This window comes from Athene cunicularia (assembly GCF_003259725.1).
Source record: "Athene cunicularia isolate RWA chromosome 1 unlocalized genomic scaffold, athCun1 chr1_part2, whole genome shotgun sequence".
NCBI classification, from domain to species: domain Eukaryota; kingdom Metazoa; phylum Chordata; class Aves; order Strigiformes; family Strigidae; genus Athene; species Athene cunicularia.
In genome coordinates this window covers 52,819,928-52,847,738 of record NW_020799092.1, presented here as the reverse complement: position 1 = coordinate 52,847,738, position 27,811 = coordinate 52,819,928, and the positions used below count along the sequence as shown (strand labels likewise).

The following is a 27,811-nucleotide window of genomic DNA, read 5'->3' as shown; positions in this document are numbered from 1 at the left end:
TGTGTATGCTACCTAAAGCAGATTAGGAAATTTTAGTACCTTTAGTTAGTGCTAAGCAATGAAGAAAGTATAAGAATTAGATTCTGTGTGAGAGGTGTGTGGGTGGGGAATTATTTCTTACAGTTGGAGCTAGGCAGAGATACTACAAGACTCTTTTAGCAGTCACAGGTCTACAAGAATCTGATTTTAACTGAGACAGATATTCACAATGCTTATCTTACAAGGTTCCAAAAAACCAGGAGGGATACTGTTCTTTGTGACGTGTTAAGACTTTTAGCAGTTTTAACTACCATTCTGACATGAAAAACTGCACAATCTACCTTCACTATTTATTAAATAAGCTCTACAGAGTCATGGATCTTAACTTTTTCTCAGTCCTGAGAAAAGTTGTTCTTTAATCTTTGCAGACTAGATAACTTGAATATTTTGAAAAGCCCTGTTATATCAGCAAGCAAGTATGTTGTCAGTCTTGGAAAGATTGTTTAGATTGTGCTGAATATTAGTATATATATATCCGGTGCTTCAATGGTACTTTCTATAGCACAGAGGGAAAAAGGAAAGTATTGCTGCAGTATGTCATTAAACTCAAACCATTAAGTATGTATCAGGTGAAATCTTGGTCTTGTTAAGAGTACTGTAAATCTTAACTGTTAACTTCAAAACAGTTGTCTTAATTTCCTTCAAACATACCTAGAGCTAAAATTTTGTCCATTGATTTTCCCATTTCATTCAGTATTAATAAAAAGAGGATGTGGGGTGCAAGAATTAGTCTTTTTGATAACAGTACCTTTTTGGTCTTTATTTATTCTCCAGTTTTAACAGATATAAAATTTCCAATTTAACAATAATGGTAGGGTTTGGTAATTATACTTAGATGACCTAGAATAGCTAGTAAGTTTTTACCTTGATAAAATTATAAAGCTAATGATAATAAACGTAACAAATGATAGCCATCTCATATATAATATAATATGATATTGTTAATAGCTGTTAATGATATTAGCAAAAACCTGTCATGTTAATTATCAATAAAATTCAGTAGAGAAATGTGAGAAGGTAATGAAATGATACACTCATTTGGTTAATGGGGCTTTTATTAAAAGAAGCAAACTGAATAATTTTCATAATCTTAACTTGAAAGGGCACACTGCTGGCAGTTGGAGTCAGATTCACAAGTGGAAGACTGTAGGAGTGAAAATGAAATGTTGTATGTTTTCTTTTTGCTGAATCAGTAAGCTGGTTAGACATTTAAATGAAGTGAACGAAACAGATGAGCTGTTGCTTTTTTTAGCACACAAAATTACTGTTTTGTTTTTGTTTTAATTTATACTGAAAATAATTATGGTCCTTCTGATTAAGAGAATGTGCTAAGCAGAAGAATGAAGTAGTTTCAGTATCTCAAGCAGTAGTGACAGATTTTTGCAAAACTGTGTAGGAAAATTTATATTCTCATAATTATAGTATATGCAGATATCATTAGATAGTATATGATGTTGAACAATGTCCTCGTTTCAGCCAGGATAGAGTTAACTGTCTTTGGGCTGAGATGGAGCACAGCTAGAGGGCTGGGCCCAGATCAGTCATTGGAGTATTCCGTATCATGTGATGTCATGCTCAGTATGTAAAGGAGACGAGTGCTTTCTCATTTCCGTTTTCCAGTTGGTACGGTGGGACTTTTGGTGTGGTTGAAATCGCTGCTGGGGGTGGGCTGCCTACATGACACTGGTTGGTGAGCAACTGTGTTGTATATTACCTCTTTGGACTTACTATGTTTACTGTTGTTTTGTTACTATTACTAAACGTTTATTTTTTATTCAACCTGTGAATTTCTTTTTTTTGTCCCTCCCCTATTTCACTGGGGGGAGGGGGAGGTGGGGATAAATGACTGGTCACATGGTGATTGGCTACCGGCTGAGTTCAAACCATGGCAGTTTATTTTGGCACCCAACATGGGACCTGAGGGTTGAGATAATGACAGATCGGGTGATAATGTTTGTTGCTTGGCTCCTTAAGATTTTATCACCTCATTTGTCATATGTATTTCCCATTTTGTTTCTGCTGTACCGTAATGCTGATCTATGACATGATGCAATCATCGGTCCTGGGGCTATTTACAAATGTGTTTGAGAATTTCAGGAATTTCAAATATCCTTGGAATGTTGACAATAACATGGTCATCTTACTGCTAGGAGATAAGTGTATTCCTGCATGTGGTTCAGGTTTTGTTCAGGGTTAAGCAACTATATGAGTATCACCTGGAGATCTACCCCAAGGTTGGAGAATTATGAGTGGCTGGGGATGTGGAGTAGCATGGGCAAGTAGCTAGAACAGTGAGCACCTCTGGTGTAGTGGAACTTCACTCCTGAACAAGTGCAGAATCCTGAAGAACTAGTAAAATATTTGGAAAAAGTATGTTGTCACCTGGGTAATTCCAGAGAGGCACAGCTCACTGCAACATGCTGGGACCTAGCCCATGCTTACTGAGTGCTATCAAACACTGTTCAGCTGCCAACCAGGTGAGCAACTTGTTACCCGAGGGCTCTGAGGCTGGGATAGTGGAGCCAGTATCTTGGAATTAGAGAGTAAGGAGGTCAGGCAGCTGGGATCCCTGTCTAAGGGAAGGGGGCATTGACAAAGCAATTGGAAAAAAGACACAAAATCTCTGTCTCTGGAGGTGACTCCTGTCAAGTGTGAGGGGGAGGTATCCTTTCAAGGAAGATTTTGTATGTCAAACAAGTAAGTGGACCACTATGGAGAGAGGCATTCAATACCGGAGGGAGCTAGCTGTGCAGAAGATGGTTTACTATGACTCAGATAATGCGCGGCTACCCACAGATCCAGATGAAGTCCAATGGACCCAGCCCACGTACAGAAGTTTCTATGGAGCACACAATCATCATATGCCGATGTGTTAGCAGTGATGCACTGGAGAGATCTATAAGATGTATAAGCCCCAGCAGTATAAGGCTCTAGTGGACACTGGTGCTCAATGCACCCTAATGCCATCAAATGTTAAAGGGGCAGAATCCATTTGTATTTCAGGAGTGACGGGGGGGTGTTAACAGTTGACTATATTGGAGGCCAAGATGAGGTATTACAGCAGAAGAAGTTTTTGAGAAAGGGGAGAAAATAGTCTAAATCCTGAGAGCAGGTTTTGCCATAAAGTGCGGTAAGGTCAAGGGATCTGCACAGAGATTCAGTTTTTAGGAGTAAAACAGCAAGATGGACAGATACCAATGGAGGTGATTAATAAAATAACAGCTATGTCTCCAACAACTAACAGAAAGGAAACAAGCTTTCTTGGGCGTTGTGGGTTTCTGGACAAGGCACATTCCAAATTACAGTCAGATTGTAAACCTTCTCTATCAAATGACCTGGAAAAAGAATGATTTTTTTATGGGGCCTGGAGCAACGACAAGCTTTTGAACAAATTAAACAGGAAATTGCTCATACAGTAGCCCTTGGGCCAGTTCAGACAGGGCAATGTTAGAAATGTGCTCTACACTGCAGCTGGGAAGAGTGGCCCTACCTGGAGTCTCTGGCAGAGAGCACCTGGGGAGACTCGGGGTCGACCCCTGAGATTTTGGAGCTGGGAATACAGAGGATCTGAGGACCACTATACTCCAACCGAACAGGAGATACTGTCAGCAAATGAAGGGGTCTGAGCCACTCCAGAGGTGATGGGGACTGAAGCACAGCTCCTCCTGGCTCCCTGACTGCCAGTGCTGTGCTGGATGCTCAAAGGGAGTGTCCCCTCCACACACCATGCAACCGATGCCACGTGGAGTGAATGGGTCGCATTAATCACACAACGGGCTTGAATAGGGAACCCCAGACATTCAGGAATACTGGAACTGAGTACAAATTGGACAGAAGGCAAAGACTTTGTAATGGTACCAGGGGAAGAGGTAGTAGGTGCTAAAGAGGCCCCACTGTATACTGAGGTACCAGATAATGAGAAGCGATATGCCCTGTTTACCGATGGGTCCTGTCGCATTGTGGGGAAACATCGAAGGTGTAAAGCAGCTGTATGGAGCCCCACATACAGTTTCTGAAGCTGCTGAAGGAGAAGGTGAATCGAGTCAGTTCTCAGAGGTGAAAGCCATCCAGCTGGCCTTGATTTCACTGAGTGAGAAAAATGTCCGGTGCTCTACCTCTGTACTGACTCATGGATGGTGGCAAATGTGATGTGGGGGTGGTTACAGCAGTGGAAACGGGATAACTAGCAGTGCAGAGGCAAACCCGTCTGGGCTGCTGAATTATGGCAAGATATTGCTGCTTGAGAAGAGAATCCGGTTGTGAAAGTACGCCATGTAGACGCTCGTGTACCCAAGAGCCGGGCCACTGAAGAACATCAGAACCAATGGGTCTGGACTTGATTAAATGTAAATAGTGTTGAATTAAAAATATTGTTATACAAACTATCAACTATATTGTATAAAGTGTTTAAAAGCTTTTCTAATTCAGTTTTTTGTTTCTATAGCTGGTTGGTATTCAGACAAAAATGTCTAATCTATTTGTTGTAGTTTAATTGGGTGGTGGTTTTGTATGCCTTAAGAAAACTAATGTTCATAATAATCAGATTTTAAAGGTAGTGGAGGAGTGCACTGAGGAAGAATATATGGGGTCAGAGGTCAGAAGTTAAAGTGATATGACTTTAGAAACCCAACTTTATTTTGATGTATATGTGATGTGGGTCATGTGAGTTTCACAGATCTATTTAACTTTCTATATAAAATAAATAGGTTAAAAAATAAATCGGTCAGAATAAAGGTTGCAGAGAGTAAGTGGTTCATAAGGTCATACGTTAAAAAAATTTATTAATATACAAGTGGAGGTACAGAATATATTATCATATTTTCCTAACTTTCCCTTTTGCTAGTGTGAGATAAGTCTTTGCCAAGATAAATTTATTATGCTAAACTTTGAAGAGTAGCTTCCTGTCGTGGATTGAACTCAACTGGTAGCAAATCACCATGCAGCCAGTCACTTACTTTTTCTCCCCTCCCTTATAAAATAGTGAAGGGACAAAAAAGAGGGACAATTCACAGGCTGAATTAAAAACAAAACAAAACAAAACAGTTTAGTGATGGTAACAAAAGAACAGTAACAGTAAGAAGTCCAAATGGGTAATACACAGTGTGGTTTCTCACCACCTGGTGACCAGTATCCAGCCCACCCTCCAGCAACGATCCCAACAGCACAAAAGTTCTTGCTATGCCAAATGAGAGTGCAACTGCCTCCTTTATATACTGAGCATGACATCACATCATTTGGAATACTCCAATGACCATTCTGGGCCCACAGCCCTCCAGCTGTGCTCCCTCTCAGCCCAAGGAAAGTTAACTCCATCCTTGGCTGAAACCAGGACACTTCTGTACCTGCTTGTAATGTAGCACTAAAAAAAATTTCTCCCTATCACTGACATGTGATAAACAAAATTAGTTTCATTCCCATTTTTATAAAAGCGGAGTGCTTTTAGGATGGCAGCATTTTAGAACACTTAGGCTTACATGCTTACTCAGATGAAGTTCTTTCTCTCTAGTCACATGTCTGTGAAACTAGTAAGATGTACTAGTTATAGGACATAATAAAATATCAAATATTTTGTAATGCAAGTATCATTTATAAAACACATCTTGACATAAAATAATGGAAATTTAGAAATTGCTTAAAGGTGCATGCTTAAGATATCGATCAATAGTGAATTATTCAATAATCACTGCGTGAATTACTGCCTGAAAGTCTGAGGGTTGTACTTACCCATATTTTAAACTGAGTCATCACATCAGTATCTTCTGGCCTTAGAATTAATATTCACGGTTCTCAAGCTCTGCTAATGTAGTATAAAGAAAGCCCTAGCGAAAATGAGATCTATTTTCTATTAACCCATATAAAGGACAACTCCATTAGTAATACAGAATTTTGTATGACTACATTTCTTCTAGTTTCAAAATGTTATGCTATAATTGGCTGCATTGCACTGTCCTGCAAAATAGTGATATAACTGTGTTTGTATACCACATTGTGGTATAGCCATCTAATAGAAATATAGTTTAAAAGCTTTCTGATGCAATACATGATGTATGCTTTCAAAAATTTAACTAATTTTCACACAGCAGGTAATTGGCAAAAAGTGTTAATATCAGCATCTGATTAGACTGCTTTTTAATTTAAGTTGAAATCCAGTAACTTTCCTAAATACTGTATGTTTTGAAAGTGATTAACTGCTACTTTGAAGAAGCTGGTGAAGCAAGTAATGGCTAATTAATTATTTTGTTTAGAATGACATGCTTGCTTTATGAGAAATTATCTAATTAATAAAACAGAGCTACAGACATCTCCTGTACTTTCAATATATTTCTACATATTCTTAGCACTGCTGTGTCATTAGAACCTGCACTGGTGCATCGCTTTAGTAGGAATGCTCCAGCTGGAAAAAATAGAGATCCCATTTGCAGTTTGGCATCTTTCTTGCTTTAACTGATTAACTTATTGCAAAAGGTTGTGTTTTTATAATATTTCCAAATGAGGAAACCAGTCTTCATTTTTCCTGAAATTTCAAAATCTTTCATTGCAAACAGTGAAACCGACAATTTGCCCAAGGCAAAGGAAATCTCTACCTCCTTAATGGCTACTCCTAATCTCACTGAATTGGAGTCTCTTGTTTCAGATTCTGTCAGTTCTGTCATTCTGGTGTGTCTTCTTTGTGTTTCCTTCTTCAGTATATCAGATCTGATAATGCTCCAGAAGCAGTATCCCAAGCATGAGGTCTCCTCCAGCACTTTCCCAGTTTCTCAGCTTGGATGCCCATTTTAAAGTCAGGCCTCTCAATAAATGACTGGTCTGCAGCTTTTAAGGAAAACACTTTTCAGCTCTGAGGGAAAAGTTAATAGCTACACACAATCAGAGAATATTTCCTAACCTATTGACATACTCTCATTCAAAGTTTATTAACCTGGCCTTCAGAAAAATGCTTAATGGCTTCACATACATAACCCTGTCTTCTGAAAGAAGATGAATTAAATAACAGCTTGTGGTCAAAGGAATATAATATATATTATATATATTATTCTATATTATAGGGAAGGGTTAACGTAAAAAGACACAGATGGCTGTATGTGTGTGTTGGAAGAGAAAAAGGAGATTTCTTTGGGGCTGGAAGGTGTTTAGTGTCATGTGGAAGATTCCCCGTGGTGCAACTAATACAATTTCCATGATATATTACAATAAGGTTCATGTCTTAGAATCTGGGTGTCACCTGAAATTGAATATCTTACTACTTTTTTCATGCTGGGAATTTGATGAAGATGGATGTATGTCGAAAACTTCCATGTACAGCAATTTATATTGTTCAGAAAAAGTTGCTCTTAAGTATGATAGATACTACCTGTTTTACAGAAGAGTTTGTATTTTTTTATTATCTCCTGTGCAAGCAGAGGAAATTATCTACAGTGTCCCTTTTCAGATGACACCCAAAGGTGTGCAGATTGCTGAGACTTTCTGATCTCTCAAAGTGAAATCAAACTGAAGGCAACCATTCCTCATCCAGCTTAGCTGAGCCAAGTTGCTTGCTTTGGCATTGGTACCACATCCTAAAAAAGCAGATTTTTCCTGCTTGTGGGCAGGTGGTTAGAATACCATATAGAGCTCATTTTTGACTGTCAAGATTGAAATGATTTCTCAGCCAAGGATAGATATAAGTACATCTGTTAACTATTAAATCATGGAGAAAAAAACCTTTGCAAAGGTTCAAAATGTACCTCAGATGTAAGAAAAAAAAAATCTGAATTTCAGACCAACTTCTGTAAAAATGACTAAAAAGATAAATGTAATTCCATTACATTCTGATCAAGAAAATTACTACAACTTGTGTAGGCTCTGTTCTTAAGCCAGTGAGAGTTTAACTCCAGTTTGAGCAACAGTAGCATAGGTGGTTATTAATAACCTGTCAAAGACTTTGTTAAAACCTGAAATATTTTCTGGCATACACCATTATGGTTTTTAACAGATGCTTGAATACTATGTATAAAGATCTGGGTATTTTAATGTCTTTGCCTATGCTATTCCTGAAGCAAATCTTTAAAATGGGAAATGTATGAGGTCTTAAATAGTTTGTCTTTATTTTTACTTCAAAGATAGTAGGTTTAGATAGTGAAAGACCAGTCCTATATTAGTAGAGGCTTTCTGAAATTTAAAAGATGTTCATTAATTATAACTCATGCTAATGAACTGGATATGAAATTAACAAATTCTAAGTTAATTATTAGTTACACCAATTGTTCTCCTAAGAATTCATTCAGATGTCTTCTAAATTTAATTAAATACTTCATGTGTGAGATCTAACAAAGAGGTCATGATTACAGGCAAAGTCAGAAAAATGAGACTAAGAATACTCAACTAAGAAAAATAGGTTTTTTGCATTACTTTCAAAATATATGGTACATTATTGAATGCATTTCTTTTGTAGCAAAGGCCTCCCAGAAGGAGTTATTGTAAAATTCCTGATGACCTAATTGTGCTTTTAATTGATATTTGGCTTGAGGATTTTAGGTTTTGTTGGTGGTGGTTTTGAAGAGTGCTAGCAGTATTTCAGGAATTTTTCACTTTAAATTGTATTAATTTCTTATAGAACTATTGATCATTATACATTTACATGGTCCTAAACCTCAAAAGTGGATGGCAGTTGTCTGCAAAGCTATCCTTAAGAAAAAGGGTTGAGTCAACACTTCTCAAAAATGTAGTACAATTTGTATTAGTAATTTGGCGTAGTAGGATTCCATCAAAAGGTGGGTAATAGTTTACTTACAGCATGTCTAGCTAAAATAGTTAGCTAGTTTTCAGGGTTTAAACTCAGCTGGCAACTAAGCGCCATACAGCCACTCACTCACTCCTCTCTGCTACCCCCACAATGGGATGAGGAGAATCGTGAAGGAAAAAGTAAAACTCATGGGTTGAGATAAGAATGGTTTAATCACTAAACTAAAATAAATAGTAGTAGTAGTATTAATGAAAAGGAAGATAACAAAAAGAGAAATAAAACTCAAAAAAAGTCAGAGAGCCAGAGATTAAAGTGTTTAGTTTCTGCAAAATTCATGTGAGAGAGGGACAGTGTTACTAATTTTGGTTATGAGACAATTTGTGCTCTCTTCGTAGGAGAGGAAACTACAAGTTTGGGGGGTTTTGTTCTTAAAAAAGTCAACATAGTCTTTGCAAAGGTAATTAAATATAGCCTACTGTCATTAACCGAATATGGCTTTCTGAAGCCTGGTTTGCTTGCATGAATGGTTTATTGATCTGTTGTGGAGTAATGCAACAATGAAATTATCTTGAAAATTAAAACCAATATTAAGTAATGGATGATCCAATTTACTGTAACATGAGCTTATTGCCACAGTTCATTACTAATTCATGCAGTGAAAACATCAAGTAGAACTTTGTTTTCAGATTTCACCTGTGTCCACAGAACTTTTTGCAGGAGGATCCCTGAAGTGGATATGAAGTCCCTAGATAACTGCCCTATGCAAATGCTACAGTAACATTTTGAAGGAATTGTCTTAGGAAAATAGAATTTCTTGCCTCTCTTTAGTTCACAGGTATACAGGTACTTATTGTTTATGATCTATCTTGAATTTTTTTCTATTGAACCTAGATGTGGGAAAAAATCTGATGATTTATATACCCCATACATGAAATGGCACAAGGTTTTACATTTATCTGCTGAGCTTATAGAGAGATTTAACCATGCAGTATCAGTCCTATCTACTAAAGTAGATAATTAGAACTGCTGCTTCTGTATCTTTTCCATTTCTTTTTTCTCCCCTATTCCCTTAATACATTTATTAACATCATCAATTTTAATTCTATTTCCTCTAAGTCAAAACTTCTTGTGTACAATCATCTGCTTATTTCAATATGACAATTTATACATAATTCCTCTTTAATCACTGTAAGACACCTTATTTTTGCATAATTGTATCACATTTTTCTGGTTTATGATGGTTATTTCAAGAGAAGAAAACAAAATATGTATTTTCCATTGTTGTAGAAATAATAAAAACAACCAGTGATAATTACTGCACTCTGTAATCTTTTTCTTTTTGCCTTAGGACTTAAAGAATGCACTATACACCTGTGTTAAGCCTTTCTATTTTCACAGGGTCTTTGCAAACCTCTGCAAGACCTATCCATGCAGATGAAATTCTTTCTATTTTGTTTCCAAGTACTTATTGCAAAAGCTGGTTGTTTTTTTGTGGGGGTTTTTTTGGCTGTTGTTGTTTTTGTTTGTTTGTTGTTTGTTGTTTTTTTTTTTTTTCCCCCTTCCTGTTAGTGATTTCTTAATCATAATAAAGGATGGAGATTATTTGGGGTAGAAGACTGTGTCCAGTCTGAGATGGAGTCACTGACTGGCATTTGCCAAATTATTTTCCTGACATTTTTGAGGTAAACATGCCAGCAGAATTAATTTTCAAATCCTTTCTCCCTTCTGGGTGAAATTCAGTCTTGTACATGAAGTCTGTAAAGGTACAAAACTTTATCACAATCTATTCTTCTATATTCAGGAAGATGAATGGAAGGAAAATTAAATATTTTTTGAGCTATTGTTTGCCTTTATCACTGGTGGAAGATATTAATTGAATAATTTTCAAATTATCTGATCAGAGAGAACAGAATTAATGGCCAGCTTCCCTCAACCTATATCTTAAATCATGTTTCTAGCAAAATATAGTCTCATAAGGTACTTTAAAAAATAAATTATCATTGGCACAAAACATTATGGAATCTCAAAACATAAATAATTTTATTGTTCAGACTGTATGTCATATTTATTAAAAAAAAAAACCACCACCGAAGGAATTGCACAGTAATAAATTGCTCTTTTAGCATAATTAAATCATTACAGAACTACTTGTGTTTGAGAAATCATATATTTACGATCTCAGAACAGTTGTGCCTTTTTGTTTTGAATGGTTTAGAAACTCAGTCTTGAATACTATGTAATATTAATCTGTTCTAAAGAAAAATGAAAATCAGAGTCTTTTTTTTATGCAAATAAGCTATTGTTTTTTTCAGCTCCCAATGAAAGTTCGGGTAGAACTTCCATTAGACTATAGTTCTGGCATGCTCATCCTTTAGCTGCCAGAAAAAGCTGTCTGAAAAAGCACTGGTTGGATTTTGTGACTTGTAAAGTAAATAATTACTAATTTTATTTGACTAATAATGTCAAAGTTAATAAAATGAACTTTTGAGGATTCCTTATTCATCTAAAATGTCATGGTCTCCATGTTCTTAATTAGCTTTCCCTTATAACATCCTCACACCCCCCAAAGCTAAACAAACCTCACCAAAACCAGTTTTCCCATTTTGATTTGTGGACATCCATGATCAGTGCTGTTGCACAGTTCAGCTGAATCTCCTGGTGAAGGTGATTTTCTCTCTTCAGTTGATTTTCTTTAGAGTGTGCTCCTTCTGCTTCCTGCTTTGGGAGCATATCTTCCAGACAGTGAACAGTGATGAGCAGCTGGAGGCAACAAGCTAGATCAAAAGTCTGTTTCTCTCTATGGACAGACTTGGGTATACAAAACAAAATAAGAGATATCACTATCCATAGTCCCCTCTGTCAATGCTTCATCATGGTAATAATTCGGTGTGCATGATAAAATCACTTCTCTGCATGAATGATTTCAGAATAACAAATTTCATCTGAAAGAAAGCAGAAGTGAATTGTAGAAGGCAGACTAGAATTGTGGAAATGGCAGCTACTTGGGAACTAAATACAGGAATTTTGCATACTCTGCACTGCAGCTTTAGGACTCCTTTCTAGTTTGTCATGCTAAGGAACTGCTTCAGTATGAATTTCTGTGGAGAATTGCTTGAATCATCAAAACCATCAATATCTTTTTTTTTTTTTTTTTTTTTTTTCCAACACTTGGCCTTCTCTTAGAGGTTCCCTTAAAGTTCATCCTGTTTAGCTTGTTACAGATGAAGAAATCCTGCCCCCAGGACACAAACATCACAGGAATCCAAGCTCTGAATCTGAGGCCAGTTTAGATATGCCAGACTAATTTTGCTGAGGAACTAATGCTACCCTAGAAGAAAAGCATTCTCAATACAATATCTTTATGTGACTGCAACATGTGTCCACTGTCATTCACCTGAGATAAAATCTGATGGTTCAAAGAATTGTTACTACATACAGAAAAAAGAATCCCTTAATTATATTTAACTGAAAAGTTTTGTTCTCTGTTGTGATGTGATTTCTGCCAAAACAACATAGTAAACAGGCCCTGATAGTGCAACTAGATCATACAAACTTTTAAAGTTTTTTGATTTGAGTAGCACTCTTGAAGTCTAAAGGACTTCAGCACAGATTTTTTTAAGCAAGTGTTGGATGGTGTGCAAGGTGAAGTTCCAAAACCATAAATATGTGCATTTTCCTAACAAAGCATTGTAAACTTTTCTTTTTAACTGATTAGCCTGATTTTTTTATGCAATTCTTTTTAGAACCATTGGATACAAAAAGAAGTATGTAAAAGTTCCACATGGGCATATTTGGGTGGAAGGTGATCACCATGGACACAGCTTTGACAGCAATGCTTTTGGCCCGGTAAGTCAATTCTCTGCATATCATTTACACTTTGCAACTGAAAAGCATTACGTGTCTCCTGGGTCATTTGTGCAATACAGCAAGTATGAATTGATTGTGATTGTATTTTTATTATTTTTGTGAGAATTATTAGACTTCATAAAATGTCTTGGTCAATGGAGATTGAGTTTGCTCTTAACTGTTATAAAAAGAATAAAGGCTCCTTTTAATTCCCCCACATGGAAGGAAAAGCGGTAGACATTTTAAATTTGGAGGGATGTACTGGAGGAGTAGCCAGAGGGCGAGCCAACTCCCTGTAGCTCACAGATGCTCCCTGAGGATGTGTTGCCAGCTGATGTAATTTGGAATGGCTTCCTCCCAGGAGCTCAGCCTGGCTTTTGCACCAGTGCTGGGATAAAAAATTAGGAGATGTTAACTGTGCTTAGTAAGCGTTGACTGTTAAATTGGTCTGTGAACAATGGTAGAGATTTTAAGAACTTTCCCCAAAATAAATATTTACATTTTCTTTGTATAGGGCCATGTTCATATTGAATAAAGACAAAATATAACCTGAAAAATCTGTTTCTTAACTGGTAGCGATATGCCTCTGTTCATCAGGAAGACAGTAAATGCTTTCTCTGCACTCTAGTTTTGGTTTGGTTTTGGTTTTGTTACACTTTGTGTAGATTGCTGTTCTTGTTTTAACTCAATCTAGCATGCAGGAAATAGTTGCATAAACTGTGCATCCTGCTGTGGAAATACAAATCCTTTTTGTCCTATTCCAAATGCAGGTTTTTGACATGTATCTTTAAGAGAAAATGCTCTTCTGATATTATAAAAAGCCACTGGTTGTCACAGGCAAGTTGTCAAGGCTGGATTTTTCCACTCTTATGCATTTCATACCTATTTCATACAGAAATCACCTCACTGACTCAGACTGAATTAATGACAGCAAGGACCTTATAAGTTTGTCTGACTTCTGGAAGTGTAGCCCAATTATTAGCTTGAAATAATTTGTTCTCAGGAAGAAAATCAATAAAGGCCTACTGCCTGGTTTGGAGTGTGTGATGCTATTGCCTCTATTTTGGTTTGTCTTGGGGTTTTTTGTGCTGATATTTCTTGCTATTTTTCATTATTATTTTCCTTCTACTATCTTCTAAGATTGCTAACAACTAGTTTTAGAGGTTCTTTCCTGCAGGGTTTAATTCAGTCTACACCATGAAGGTATGCCTTTCCTCCCTGAGTAGGCTTCTCCTTTTCTGTCTCATTCTCCGTTCCCAACATAAATCTTAGTCATAAAACCACTAATCTTCTTTTCACTTACAAATATATTGCCAATGTAAAGTCAGAGCATAAGGAATCTCTATCTGGGCATTGGTTTCAGATTTACAGCCGCTCACACAGAAATTAATGCAAGGTAAAATCCTCAAGGTAGGCACCATGCACCTTTCATGCAAGATAGCATGTTGGGGTAAACCTAAATACCCTCAGATTTTTTCTCAATTCACTGATGTTTATAAATATTAGAAAATCGCCTTGACTAGACTTTGACCTTACATCAGTCATCAGCTGCTAGCTAACATCAGATAATATGTCACTTTTCTTACAGCAGTGACACTTTTCAAGAGCTAGTAAGATGGTTTTTGACAGTGAATACTTTAGCTTTCTGCAGGAAAAATGGCCTTTGTGTTGTGTTGATGAATACCTTATGGGCAAGTCAGTTGTAAATAAGTATTTTCGTCTGAAATTAAATTAGAGCAGCAATTGTTGAATGCAGGAAAAAGGGGGCAGAAGAGATCATAGGGTTGGAAACTAGCTTGAGAGTAATAAGATATAGAAAATTTTAATCTGTAGAAGAAAACGGAAAATGTATTTAGGACACATTGGACTCCAGGTTCCTTTTCATTCTACACATGTTAGATTTTAGGTTACTGGGGCATTTTCTACCCCCTTGTCTGCTGTACTCTGGAGATCACTTGCACAAGTGAATTAAAATATTAAAATCACTCTCTTCTAAATGTTCAGAAGGTATGTACTTCTTAAACAGTTTTTGTCTCATAACACTGAAGCAGTCACAAGGAACAGACTGCACAATGGTAAGACATGAACCCATTTTTCTCAGTTAGCATATAGGTCCCTTAAGAGATTAGGTTAAATGACACTTGTGTCACAATTCTGACTTGCAAATTCAGATATATTTTATTGGATCAAAAGATTTAGTAAAAATAACGTATTTTTAAAGTGGATTATGTTGTAGGTTACAATTTTTTCAATTTTCATGCAGTCTTATAGTGGAAGGGCGCATATACCATAGACAGAGTAATGTTTTGTAGATGAGCTTAATGAGTTACATGGGGCATAAAAGGAAATTATGGAAAACCAGACTGAGAACAGATGTTAGAATAATTTTTTTCTCTTGGAGAATAGCAATATGTGTAATGGCCTAATAGGTTAGGTTGATAAAGCAAAAACCTTGATACTGATCAAATTCTAAATTAGATGCACCTTTGGAGAGAAATGAATTTATAAAATGTAAAACCTTGGCAGATAAAATTATCTTTACTTAGTTCATAAAAACATTATCAAGTAAATTATATTTCTTGTTATTGCATGGTTTTTATAGGACTAAAATTGGAATGTTAAGGCATAGAAAGGCATTTTCCTGAAGTGTGTAAATAAAATTAAAATGTTTTAACTAAGATTTGTAGAAGTCTAAAATTTCCTTTCTGCTCAGTTGTGTCTTCGAATAAAATTAATACCTTAACTGATATTACAAAAATAACAGGACATCTGTGGGTAGTGCTGAATTAGAAATGCTGTTAACTTTCTATATGATTAAAACTTAAATATTAATTACCCTTCCAGAATATTGGAGTAAATTAAATCGTGCATGGTTATTGTAGGTTATATTTAAAAAAAGAATGCTTTGTGTAATACAGAATGGCAGCTGTTATATAATAGTATTGCTTTGATACTACTGTTTCAGGTTTGGAAATATGTCATGTCAGTCGTTCATAATGCTGAAAATAGCTGTTTTGAATAAAAGCCAATAAATATTCAGAGAACTTGCATCTTTTTACTATTATTTAACGGGATAAGATATATATATCTCTGGAAATTTATTTCAATTACCTGAACTAGAACAGATATTTCTACTCAATTGGCTGTTACTGTTTTCAAATTCTTATAGAATGAAGTCGAGCTTTTATGATATTAGCTTAGCATTCCTTAAATGGCATACTACAGGAATGTAATAATGAACAGCTTATATAATTATGGTACCACTTTTTAAAGTTTGTCCTTCTTGTTTTCAGTTCTGGTAGTTTTCCTGTTTTAGGGAGCCTTTTTACTATGAGGTTGTACTTCGACAGCATAGGAAATATAACATTACTGTTCCTGGCAGTGCTTCTGCTTTCTTAGGTCAGAAATGCAGGAGACAAATTGTGAAGAATTGATCAGGTATTAAAGTCCTCTACTGCTTCAAATTTCTTAAAGATTTTAAAGGGTTAACTTTATGCCAGATCACTTAATCTCTTTGCTTGCACAGCCAGGATAATACTAACATAAAAACAAAGTGACAATTTATATTCTGGATCTGTCACTGGCTATAAATCAAGGGACAAGTCATTGTAAACTGTACTTTGTCCAGATTAAATGTGTAGAGTTGGCATCCAGCAGGGCAGAGGTTGTTATGCAACCAACATGTAATGCTATCTGAGAAAAGTTATTAATAAGTGCATACAATAACTGATACATACATACATATATATATATATATATATATTCCTGAATATACACACATGCAGTAAATAGCACACTCAGAATAATAAAAAAGTTCAATTTTATCTTATGGGGAATTCTCTGGTAAATATAATATCCTTGTTAATACTTTTCCATGTTTCCAAATGCCTCCAAGCTGAAGATATGAAAGAGATTTATAAAATTAGAAGTTGAAGTCAATGGCAGTCTTTCAGCTGTCTTGTAAAGGACCTGAACAAAAGCTCATTAAAGTCAAAGCGATTTCTACCGGCTTTAATGGTTTTGGATAAGGCTCTTTATGAGTTAAGCTTCACAATCCAGTGTAAGGGCAAAAAGGCTATTATCCTCCTTATCTTCCTGGGAAACCTCAGACACAGGTAGGTTGACTACCTTGTCATAAAACATCTTCTTGGCTCAGCCAGGTCCTTATCCTAGTCCTTTTACTAAAATACATCCATCTTTTAACGTGTTTGCTCTCAGAACTAAATCCCATTGAACCTGAGCCTGGCTTTTTGTTTAAACAGAAGCTTTACATTCATACACTTCAAATGAGTAAATTGCATTTAGTCAGCATTACTGTAGAGGTCGTTTTTATGATTGTCCATATAAGCAGTTCTGCACTGTAAGTTCATGCAATAAATTCTCTGAAAAACATTCCTGTCTGTTTAACTATTTTTTCTTTGAGGAGCACAAACCTGTAGGCTGTGACTAGAAAACTCTGTAGACTAGAATAACATTCAAAATAAGTGAATATGGTGAGTTTGTCAGTTATTTGAATTTTCTTTTCAAAGGCTATCGTCATCTCTTCCAGATATAAAACAGAAATGGTTTAACTGTTAACCCTCAATGGGCAAATTCAGTTAATAAGAGTAATGGACTGTAGCCTGTTATAATTATTTTCTTAAACTGATCCAGTATTTCTTTCTGTTTTGACTATTGTTAGTGAATACAAGTAGTCAAAACAGAAAATATGAAAATTCATTGGACAGTAAGGTGAACTGAAATAAGACACTTTTAGTGAAGTACAGTGTGTGGCTGCTGGTAAAGGAAATATTTGAACTAAGAGGTCTGCAGCCTGTGAGAATAGCCCTGCTTCCTATGCTCTGTCTTCTTCTAAGAGAGGTACAGAGGACAGTTGAAGGAAGAAGCAGACATCTTCCCACAGCTCTGGATTACTTACATAATAGCAAACAAGTGCCACATGTCCTAAAAGTGCACATCATCTTGGTGATGATCTTGCCATCTGCTGAAGCTTTCATTTAGGAGCTATAAACTAGTGCAAGAATCACATATCCCCCTGAAATGGAGCAGCTTCTGAGGCAAAAGGTGGGAATTTAACAGCTCACAGAAGTGTGCTAAACAGCACCATGGTAAATTGTGCAGTAGGGTGTGTAGGCAGGGCACACTCTTCCCACACAGAATTCTTCCAGGTCTCAGAATATCCGGTGACCCTATTTGTGTCCCCATACTCCAACCAGCCATTCAGAGACGCTTATGACAAACAGTTTCAAAAGCAGGGTCCCAAAACCTATTTTTCTTGGTTTAGACTTAAGTCAAGAGGAGATAGTCAAGCATTATCAAACAAAAGTGTGATTTTAGCAAGTAAACACCTATCCGTGCTTACGCTCATAAAGTTAACATAGGTGAGGATAACAGTGATGGTAGTCAGTGAAGGCAGGGAATGACCTACTGAGGACTTATCTGCATCAGTTTTCTAGCTGATGTTGCAGCTTCTTCTGCTTTCTTTTTGCTATCACTGTGACCAGTGCTTTCACCTTCACTTTGCTGTATAAATGTAGCCTTGGAGAGTAGCATGACTCTTATGGGATCAGTGACTTTTCTACTTTTTCTCTTGGGTATTAAAGAAGAAATAAAGCTGTGTTTAAACAGGATATGTAATGCAAATATGCAATCAATGGCATTCCATAATATTTATCCCTGACTACTGGCAAAAATCAAATAGGTACATTTTTTTACAACCAAAAAAAAAGTCTTTCCATATGGCACATGAAGTTAACAGTAGTAGATAGCATGCATGCACTGCTTGAACTTGTAAAAGTCTATGATGAATAAAACGGACAAGACATTATGTGTTATGACTGATGATAAATAAACCTCGAAGGGTAAATGTGCTTGTCCCTTTTGAGAGAATATTATATGTGAGATGCAAATTGGGATGGTGGCTTCTCTGTTGAGAATGACAATACTTCAGGAGCTGCTGAAGGGAAGCCTTGATAAGATTTTGTGGCCTCACTGTCCATTAAATTATCATGACTAACTGAATTTGCAGTATAAGGAATAAAAAGCCCTCTATGGCTGTCCTAATTCTCTTGGCAAGTAAAATGTTTAGCCTGACTGTAGCCTGAACCAATGCATAAAAATTAATCTTTCAAGCAGCCTGGCTATCATCATGTGACTAAAAGCTTTCAATTAAATCTATTCTGTTTCTTAGCAATGGAACACACATGAGGACTTGTGAGTAGCAGAAAGTTTTGGGATTTGTCTTAGTTATGTCAAATCTTAAACATTTTACATATTCTAGTTAATTTTCCCTATTAGTGCACTTGGAAGTGTTACTGTTATTTAGCATTAATAAAGCTTTAGTCATCCTGCTAATGGAACAGGATTTATAAACTCAAGCACAATGAATTATTAATCCAAATATTTGGTGAGTATTTGTGAATACAAGTACTTTTAAAGGATTTTCCAACCACATTGGAAAGAATGGTAGGCTGATCAGCCTAAACCTGTTTTTGATGTGACTTACATTGAAATAAACCGGGGGGGGGGGGATGTTAGCTTGATTTAATTAAATATTAGAAGAAATGATCTGTCAGATTCATATCATCATTTGTAATTAAATAGTTTGAACAGCTCTGTATTCAAATATAATAATTTTCTTAATCGTTTATACGTCTTCACTTTCCTTACAATTCTATTTCTCAGAAGTTACAGCTTGAAATACCCATATATTCAATAATGACTCTGCAGAATTTATAGCATGATATTCTCTATACAGGATCTCATAAATTACTTGTTTTAATGGAAATGAGACCAAAGGAATCTTTGTTGACTTTTCTATGGTTCAGCTCTGTGGGGAATTTTGATTCATGCTGGCATTCATATTAAGATTTGCCAGGACATCATTTAAAATTTTGTTGAATGTTTTTGTTTCTATTTTCACTTCTTTGGACATGGAACGTTGTCAAAGCTCAGTCATTGATTACTAAAAAGTTCTAAATTTTAGTTTGCAGAAGTATAGGAAATTATCTACCTGATTCCATTTTTGGATAAGATAAATCCTTTGGTGTAATATGTGCACATCTCATTAAATCTCCCAATCCTAAAATAATATTACTTTAGTGTAGCACCTTGTTTACATGATTGCACAGCATATTAGTAGGTTAGAAATGTATGTTTATACAACAGTAAATGTCCAAACCAACGAACATTTATTTATTTACAAGTGTATGTTTGTTTATTTTAGGAGCAAAACATTATTGGAATATGATCAATAAATACTAATAGAAATACCAATAATTCTATAAATTATTTGAGGGAAGTGACATTTTCCATCTACTTGATGCATGTGCAGTCAGGAGTACTGTGCTTTGGGGATTCCATGCACAAGAGTTGTAATGATGTAGAGGAATGAGACCCATGAAAGGCCCCCACAATGGACCTCTAGCACATGATGCAGAGGAAAGGCTTTGAGAACAGGGCTGGTTCAGCCGTGAGCAGAGAAGGCTGCAAGGAGAGGTCACAACTCTCCTCAGCTACAGTACAGTGTACAGGGAAGGCATGGCCAGACTCTTCTCAGGTATGAAGAGTAGTAGGACAAGAGACAATAGGCACAGTCACAACATGGGAAATTCTGAACAGATATTAAGATAGTTTCTAATATATTTTTTTTTTCATTATGGGAGAAATCATGCCATGTATTCATTACCCAGAAAGTTTGTAAGATCTCCATTCCTGGAGACAGTAAAAAAATCTGACTGGACATGGCCCTGAGCAACCTGAGTTGGCCCTGTTCTGAGTAGGAGGTTGGAATGGATGACCTCCAGATGTCCCTTCCTACCTATAGGATTCTGTGCGACCATCAAAACAATTTTTATTTTGTCAGTAAACTGTCCTATGTAACACATAGGACAGCAAAATTTTGTCAGTTCACTGTCCTATGTGTTAACACTGGCAGAGCCACGTTTAACAAGAGTGGAAAACTGGTAAATTTCTCTACTGTAGTGCTACTTAGGATTACAAAGTGGATCAAATTTCATTTCAGATTGTGCAAGTGGTTATTGCAAACCTTCATCTATATTCCTTCTGTTCTAAAAGGAAGAGTATGGAAAGTATACTAGTAGCATGAATCTTCCTAACTTGGCCATGTTTAAAGTTCAGCCTAGACAGAGAAGAAAGATTTTCCTCAAATACTATATTAATATATTAACAGGACACCTTTTTTTTTTTTTTTTTTTAAAGCAGCACTTCAAATTCTGTAGGTGTGTTATGGAAGAAATAGAAATATTTAATTACAGCTAAATCATTAAGACCTGATCTTGCAAATGTCTGTGTATATATATATTTTTAAGTCTACAAGAACTTCTTACTAAAGACGAGGGACTAAATGATTCATATTGCTCCTTTTTGTTTACTCTGTTTCTTTTCTCACTCCCTTTCTCTTATTTTACAAAATTTAATAAGTAAAGGACCCCAGATTAAACTGAATAATTTTACTGATTTTAGCTGTTCATTAGGATAACTACTTCAGTAATACCTTAAATATTTTAATAGTCATATTTTTTTGTAGCAATAACTGTATTCATGATTGTTATCAAAGCCATCAATACATTTTTGAAACTGGATATTTTCTTATAAAAATAGCACAGAATGGGCAGATTTATTTATGTTTTTTTTCTTTTTTTTTTTTTTTTTAAAGAAACCAAATTATAAAAGTATAGAAATAGTTTTCTGATGAACATAAACATGGTGTTGCCTAGAGGAACTTTCAGATTGATAGCAGAATCTTAAAAGTTATTTGTTCTTACTTTCACTGCAGGAGAGAAAAATAATTATTGAGAGGTAAGTACCACAATAGGTTATATTTGCTAAGAAGAATAATGACAACTAACAGAAGAGTAAATATGTTTACAAAATGAATTGTAGAATATATTCTTTTCCCCTTGATCGTTATTTGAGACAATGTCAATTAAGGTTGGTTAGAGTTATTTTAATTTACTTGCTCTGAGGATTTGGGCACTTATAGATTAGCTTTTATTAGGGTTTGACATTTTATGGTTTTTTTCCATTAGGAGCTACTGCAACTCAATGTCAGATCTAGGAACCAGTACAATTGTTTTAATTTTTCTCTTGTAAACCTTGAGATTTAGAAAAGGGTCATATATAATACGAGAACTGATATTAGTAACTGCATGTAAGAACAATAACTCCATGGTACTTCCTGTGTTGTTAGTATATACTACTTCCTCTTCCACTTGCACTTATGTACCATTTATAAAACTATAGTATTTGGTTTTATGTAATTATTGAAAATATGTTTATCTGCATTTGATGCAGAACATAAATCTCCCAATAGGTGACCAGCAGCTTTCTATGGTTATGAGGACAAATCTTATGTAAACCTTTGAACACCACCAATATATTACAGTGCCTGCAAGCTGCAAGATCTGTAACTCAATATCACATTTTCTCACTGAAAAATTGCTTTTTTTTTCCCCAGTGCATCTATCCCAATATGGTTTTATTGAATACTGTTCTGAAATGTATATGTATTGGACATTATGCCAATGCTGTCCTTTCTTCTTTGAAATACATCTTCTTGAAACTGGGAGACCAGATTACAAGTTTTAGGAAATATTAACTTGTAAGCCTAATATTGGTGAGATATCAGTTACTGATATGAGGTTGGAAGGGAACCAAGGTAGTAGTTAACATGATGTGATAGTAAGGTCTGATATTTCTTTCCTACCAAAGATAGGAATCTGAAGATGATGAGTAATTTTCACTTTACAAGCATGGATCTTGGATCAATAATGGATCCATAATCAGAAAAATGGAGGAAGAAAGAAAGAAAGAAAGAAAATCTACTGTTCCATGAAATAACATTTCCAGTTCTGGTGGAAGTCATGCAATTTTAGTAACGAAAATCTGTACAGCATCCACCAGAGAAATAAGAAAAAAAAAAAAATAAAAATCACACCCTTTCAGTATTTTATGATGGTAAAGTGAGTTACCAGGTATTATCTTAAAGAGTCACTCCATTGTGTTTCTTAAGAGCATAGTCCCTGCAATCGCTGCATTACAGCTGTTGGATTAATGTATGTTAAGTGGCACTTAAGCAATATTGAACATTGTTAGAGCTTATTAAAATCTTTAGTCAGTGTTGCCAGAGTTATTTTTTGTAGAATATAGCTTTGACTTGGTACACAGCTGAGAGAAGAAACTGAAGAGCTGCAATCCTTTCCAATTTTACTTTTGGATCACCTTAGTGGGACTCAGGGTTTTTTTGTGCTTAAGCCAGTCAGAAGTTTTAAAGCCAGAAGTTCAGCTTCTTCCCACTAAAAATGCATGAAAGAAATAACAGAAACTCTAAAAACCCTAACTTGCTAGCATTTTGATATTTTTAATTCTGTATTAAGCCTGATTATATTCACATATTTTCCTATTATACAAATTAAAATTTAGGTTTAATTTGCAACTTATTAAAAAATGGAATTTGTATAATTTAGATGCCAAAATAACAGACTCTTGGACTACTCTGTAACAGATGTGCAACTGGTATCCAACATTGAATTTTGGCCATATACACGACATATCTAATGAAAGCCAGGGGAAGCCTATGACCAAAACAAGGTGTAATACATGGAAAAAGGAGAGGGATCAGAAGATGTAACTGCCTACAAAATTCTCCATGACTGCTGCATGGCAGGTTATGGCTCTACCTATTGGGTTTTTTTACAATTCTATTGATTAGATAGAGGCATTCCAGAATCCTTCTTTTCTTTCTTTTTTCTTTTTTTTTTTTTTTTTTTTTTTTTTTAAATGGTATCACAACCATGGGCCATTAATTCAAACATGTTCTTCAAAATGCTGCTCATGTAGGTTTCTACATATAGGGTAAAATGGAAATGTCTGTGTTAGTCTTCCAGACTGAATAGTATGAAAATGGACATGTACTTTGGAGTGAAAATATACATGTTCCTCCCAAGGTTCTGAGACTGCTGCAGCCTCTGTGTTCTCTGTATCCTCAAGCTGCATCAGACAAGATACTCCCTATTGCCAAGCTCAATATATTGTTGTTATTTGGATATGTATTGTGTTCTGATAAGTCCTGTAATACAGGACTTAAGAAACTGCTTCATATACATAAGATCTGTCTCAGATATCCTGTTAGCTCTTACACATTTTCAGCTGTTATTTATTGTCAGCTAATTTTGGAAGCCCTCAGAATTTTACTTGTGAATGGTGTAAGGTGTAAGGTCACAACTCAAAACATTCCCTAATTATACTTAGTTCCCTGATTATACTTAATGAATGGAGTCAATGCAGGGCGTAAATCTACTCCTCCAAGTTATTGATAGCTATTAAAACGTTTGTAGTATCAGAGTGAATTTTTGTTTGCATGAATTTTCAAATATCCATTTTATTCTGAATTCATCAAATGTTTGGTAGTATTACAAATCAATTAAATGTTAAATGACAAATATTTATATTGAACAGGACAAAAAATGCTAATGAAGAATGCAGTCTTCATGCTTACATCGACAGATGCAAGTTAGGAAAAAATGTCTTATAGTCACTTTGGACCCCACTCAGGACTGTCTTGCATCTTTCTATATGCCATCTACTGTTAGATACTCTTAGAAAGAGTTCTCCTGTAAATATTTCATAAGTCACAGTATCTCAGTTTCAAGTACCAGCAGTGGTAAATGTGTTTATTTAAAATTTATAGTTCATTCTTTCCTTATACTACTGAGTGCTAGGAATTACTGGTATCATTGAAGTCAGCAACACTATTAGCACCATTAAGTTAAACACATACCAGTGCAAACCAGGTATGTTTGTACAATAGAATCTTCTCATCCAAGAAATGAATTTTAGTAAGTCAGAAACAAGCCTAAATTTAAAGTGGTCTTTTTTATGTTCTTAGCAATACACATCTTGTCTGCCAGGTACAAAGTCACCTTTCTTGTCATGCTGAGCACAGTCCAAGCCTCAGGAGGAATGGTACTAAGCCCTTGCCCAGACTCTGCGCTCAGAGCTAGGATCCATGTGCTCATAATACATTTAATATTCCAGCAAGATTTCCAAAATCTGTTATGCCACTGCATTAATTTTAAGCTCCATCTTTATCATTCTGTTGTGCATATACACCTGTCTGAATATTAGTATGCATTAATGACACTTATTTGTCAGTCATGAAGAACTTGATATATCCATATATAACCTTCAAATACTTGGTGATCTAAATGCTCTTGAATGGGATTTCTGGGATGCAGTTATTCTTTTTGGCATATAATAGCCAGCTGGCTAACTGTCTATAAGGAGTTTAGGGGTGGACTGATTCAAATGTTTGAAAAGCCATGTCTTCAGAGCAAAGCATTATTCACATATTCAGTGAGTCTGTAGGAACCAGACAAAAAAGTGTGTACCATAAATTTTATGTTTATTTCCTTATGTACTCTTCAGTCTTCCCTTGAAAACTTGTTCCAGAGTAAACTTTTCTACTTTCTACTGCACGTAAGCTAAAGCAGACTGGGCTGTTTCATTATGCTTTTAAGCTACCTTTCTCTTTCAGAGATGCTGCTGCCAATGGCCTATCAAGGTATTTCTATATGTCCTCTTTTAGGGAATATCTTTAACTTTGTGCAGGATTTATGACTTGTAAGGCTGGTTTTCTTATGGAAAACTAACACCTGAAAAATGTTCCTTTGATATCCCAGACATCTTTACTAAGTAGTTGATGTTACGTTCACTCTCCTGGATTGTCTTTATCACAGTGTCATTCTCTGTTTTCTTCTGCTTGAGTTAGGACAAAGAAGTCATCCAGGACATCCAAGATGATACTGATAAACTGAAGTTCTCACATACCCATAAATACAGAATTAATTATATTTCTTTTCCTGGTTGTACCAGAGAAAGATTTTATTCATGTTGCTAGGAAAGTTTTGCTGTGCCTAAGAAAACTAGGCACTAATTTCAAGAAAGATTCTAACATTATTCTTTATGCCAAATCAAAAATCTTTTTTTAAGGTAAATTCATCAAGTAGAATAAGGTGCAGTTCACATAATAGCAGAAGCAAACATTGCATTTCTGTTGTAACATTCATCTCATGTTTGAACTGTTTTTTGTTTTTTTTTTTTTTTTAAAATTGTCTTGATTGCTTATATTTGCATTTACATGCAGTGTGGGTTGTATGGAAAGCCTTGTTTCACATCTGTGTTTTAGTTTGAAGTTTTAGGAAATGCAGCAGCCTTAAGTAAGTCATGCACTAAAAATGAAGAAAAATATAATAGGATATCTATCTTCCCTGGTTTGCTTTCAGAGTTCTCTCCTGGCACATTTTACACAAATTAATTTGACAGTAACAAAAGCTAAAAAGGTGTTTGGATTACTTCATCAGTAAACTAGCAACAGAACCATGTCATTTCAATTTATCACTTGTTGTCTTTAAGTGTGTGAAATCTTAGTTCTTCATCACATTGCGATAGTTTGCTTATATATAGCAAAAAGCTGCAGATTTCACAGAGAAAAAAAAATAATAATTATCGACTGCCAGCTAAGCCTTCACATTCTCTCTGACTTGCAGATTTTTTAGTAAATCTCACACTACCTGAACTAGATCAGTACAGTAACCTTAGCTTTACCCTTGTTGCTATGTCTCAAGTTATTAGGGTTTTATCCATCAAAAGGAGCTCTGGCCCAAACAGCTCACTGGATTTTGAAAATATAACCTGAGAGACAAATTCTGTGAAGCCAAGTTTAACCTCTACAGCTAGCTTTTGCCCTACTAGCATAAATCTGTGTTTCTTAAGAGGCTATCTTCTTGGATCTCTGAAGAAATCTAACATATTTCCAGGATTACATAGGAAAAGAGCACCAAAAAAAATCAGAAAATAATTGGAATTTTGAATCTTTTCCTGTGATAAATTCTACAGAGACAGAAAAGTTGAGATAGGCTAGACAGATGATATGTTATAAAGTAATTATTAAACAAATAGTAAATATTCCTTGAGTATAGTTACCTCCAGGTAGGTTCAGTTATAAATTATCTTTTGTTTATGAGCTCAGAAAGAAAGTACAATCTCTTCTAGTTTTGCAAATCTGAATTTTTTTCTTTTCTTGTCAAAATATGTGAGGTCAGAGCAGACATACTGTTTTAACAGAATCCAAGATTTAGAGGGGATGATTGATGTGTTGAAAATCTGACTTGACTTTATTAGGCATAATTAAAGAACTAGTACACTTACCATGTAAAAAAAACAGTGAACAAATTCTTTCAACTCAGTGACAAATTTCTAAGTAAAATAAATTTAGTAAACATCAACATTATAAATCTGTATGTAATTCAAATTATATTCCTTTCTCAACAGGACTTATGTTGCCTTCTGTAGCACGTGATGGTTTCATTATTGATCATTATGATCTTGTGCTCTTGATAGTGTCTTGCTGCAGAAACAAACAAAACTAACAATAGTATAATACCTTTAGGTGAGACAAAGCGTTGACACATTTGATAAAAATGGGTTTTGATTTCAGAGACTTTTTTTTTGTCAGAACAGCTAGGTGATTTTTCTGACAAGAAAACTGTATAATCTAAGGAGAAATAGTTCTGTCTACCAGTCGAGGCAGTAGCAGATACTAGTGATGTCTGGAAGAGATTCAGTTATCTTGGGAATAAAAAAATTAAGTTTATTCTTCTGTCAGAATTTCACTTTAAAGCCTTTCTTCCTAGCTCTCTAGAGAAAGTCCCAATCAGCATTTAAATGCATGTATTTTAAAATGAGATTCATAAGGGACTAAAACTATCAAAGTTTCATATGAAAAAAGAATACAGAGATGCTGCTTATAGATTTTGAAATAAAGAATTAAATTATGTCTTTAAAATGGAATGGTGCCAGCTTTCTGGAGACTAATTTAAACTTTTCATAGAATAAGTGTTACATAACATTTATGACTGGTAGCTTTAGATTTCATGTCTTCTCTGAAGCCAAAGGAAAACTCAGGATTTGCTTTCCATTAAATTTGGAATTGGACAACAGTTACCTATTTTTCACAGTATTCCTATTATCTTGAAATTTCAGTAAAAGTGCAGATTAAACTCCAACATTAAGTGGACTTTTAGTGACAAGATATAATGACATTGAGCAAACTCAAAAGAATTTTACATTGCATTTTTCTATCATATATATATATATATATATATATATATATAAAAATATATT

The 27,811-nt window shown here is 35.3% G+C and overlaps 1 protein-coding gene across 4 annotated transcripts in view; it reads left to right on the top strand.

Annotated features, from left to right (window-relative positions):
* The window catches only part of IMMP2L (inner mitochondrial membrane peptidase subunit 2), a 479,540-nt gene that overhangs the window by 363,682 nt on the left and 88,047 nt on the right, over positions 1-27,811 (top strand). For all 4 annotated transcript variants that reach the window (XM_026868046.1, XM_026868045.1, XM_026868047.1 and 1 more), the window contains one exon: positions 12,505-12,607. In XM_026868046.1, coding sequence (XP_026723847.1) covers positions 12,505-12,607 — 103 coding nt within the window. The remainder of the gene's footprint in view (positions 1-12,504; positions 12,608-27,811) is intronic.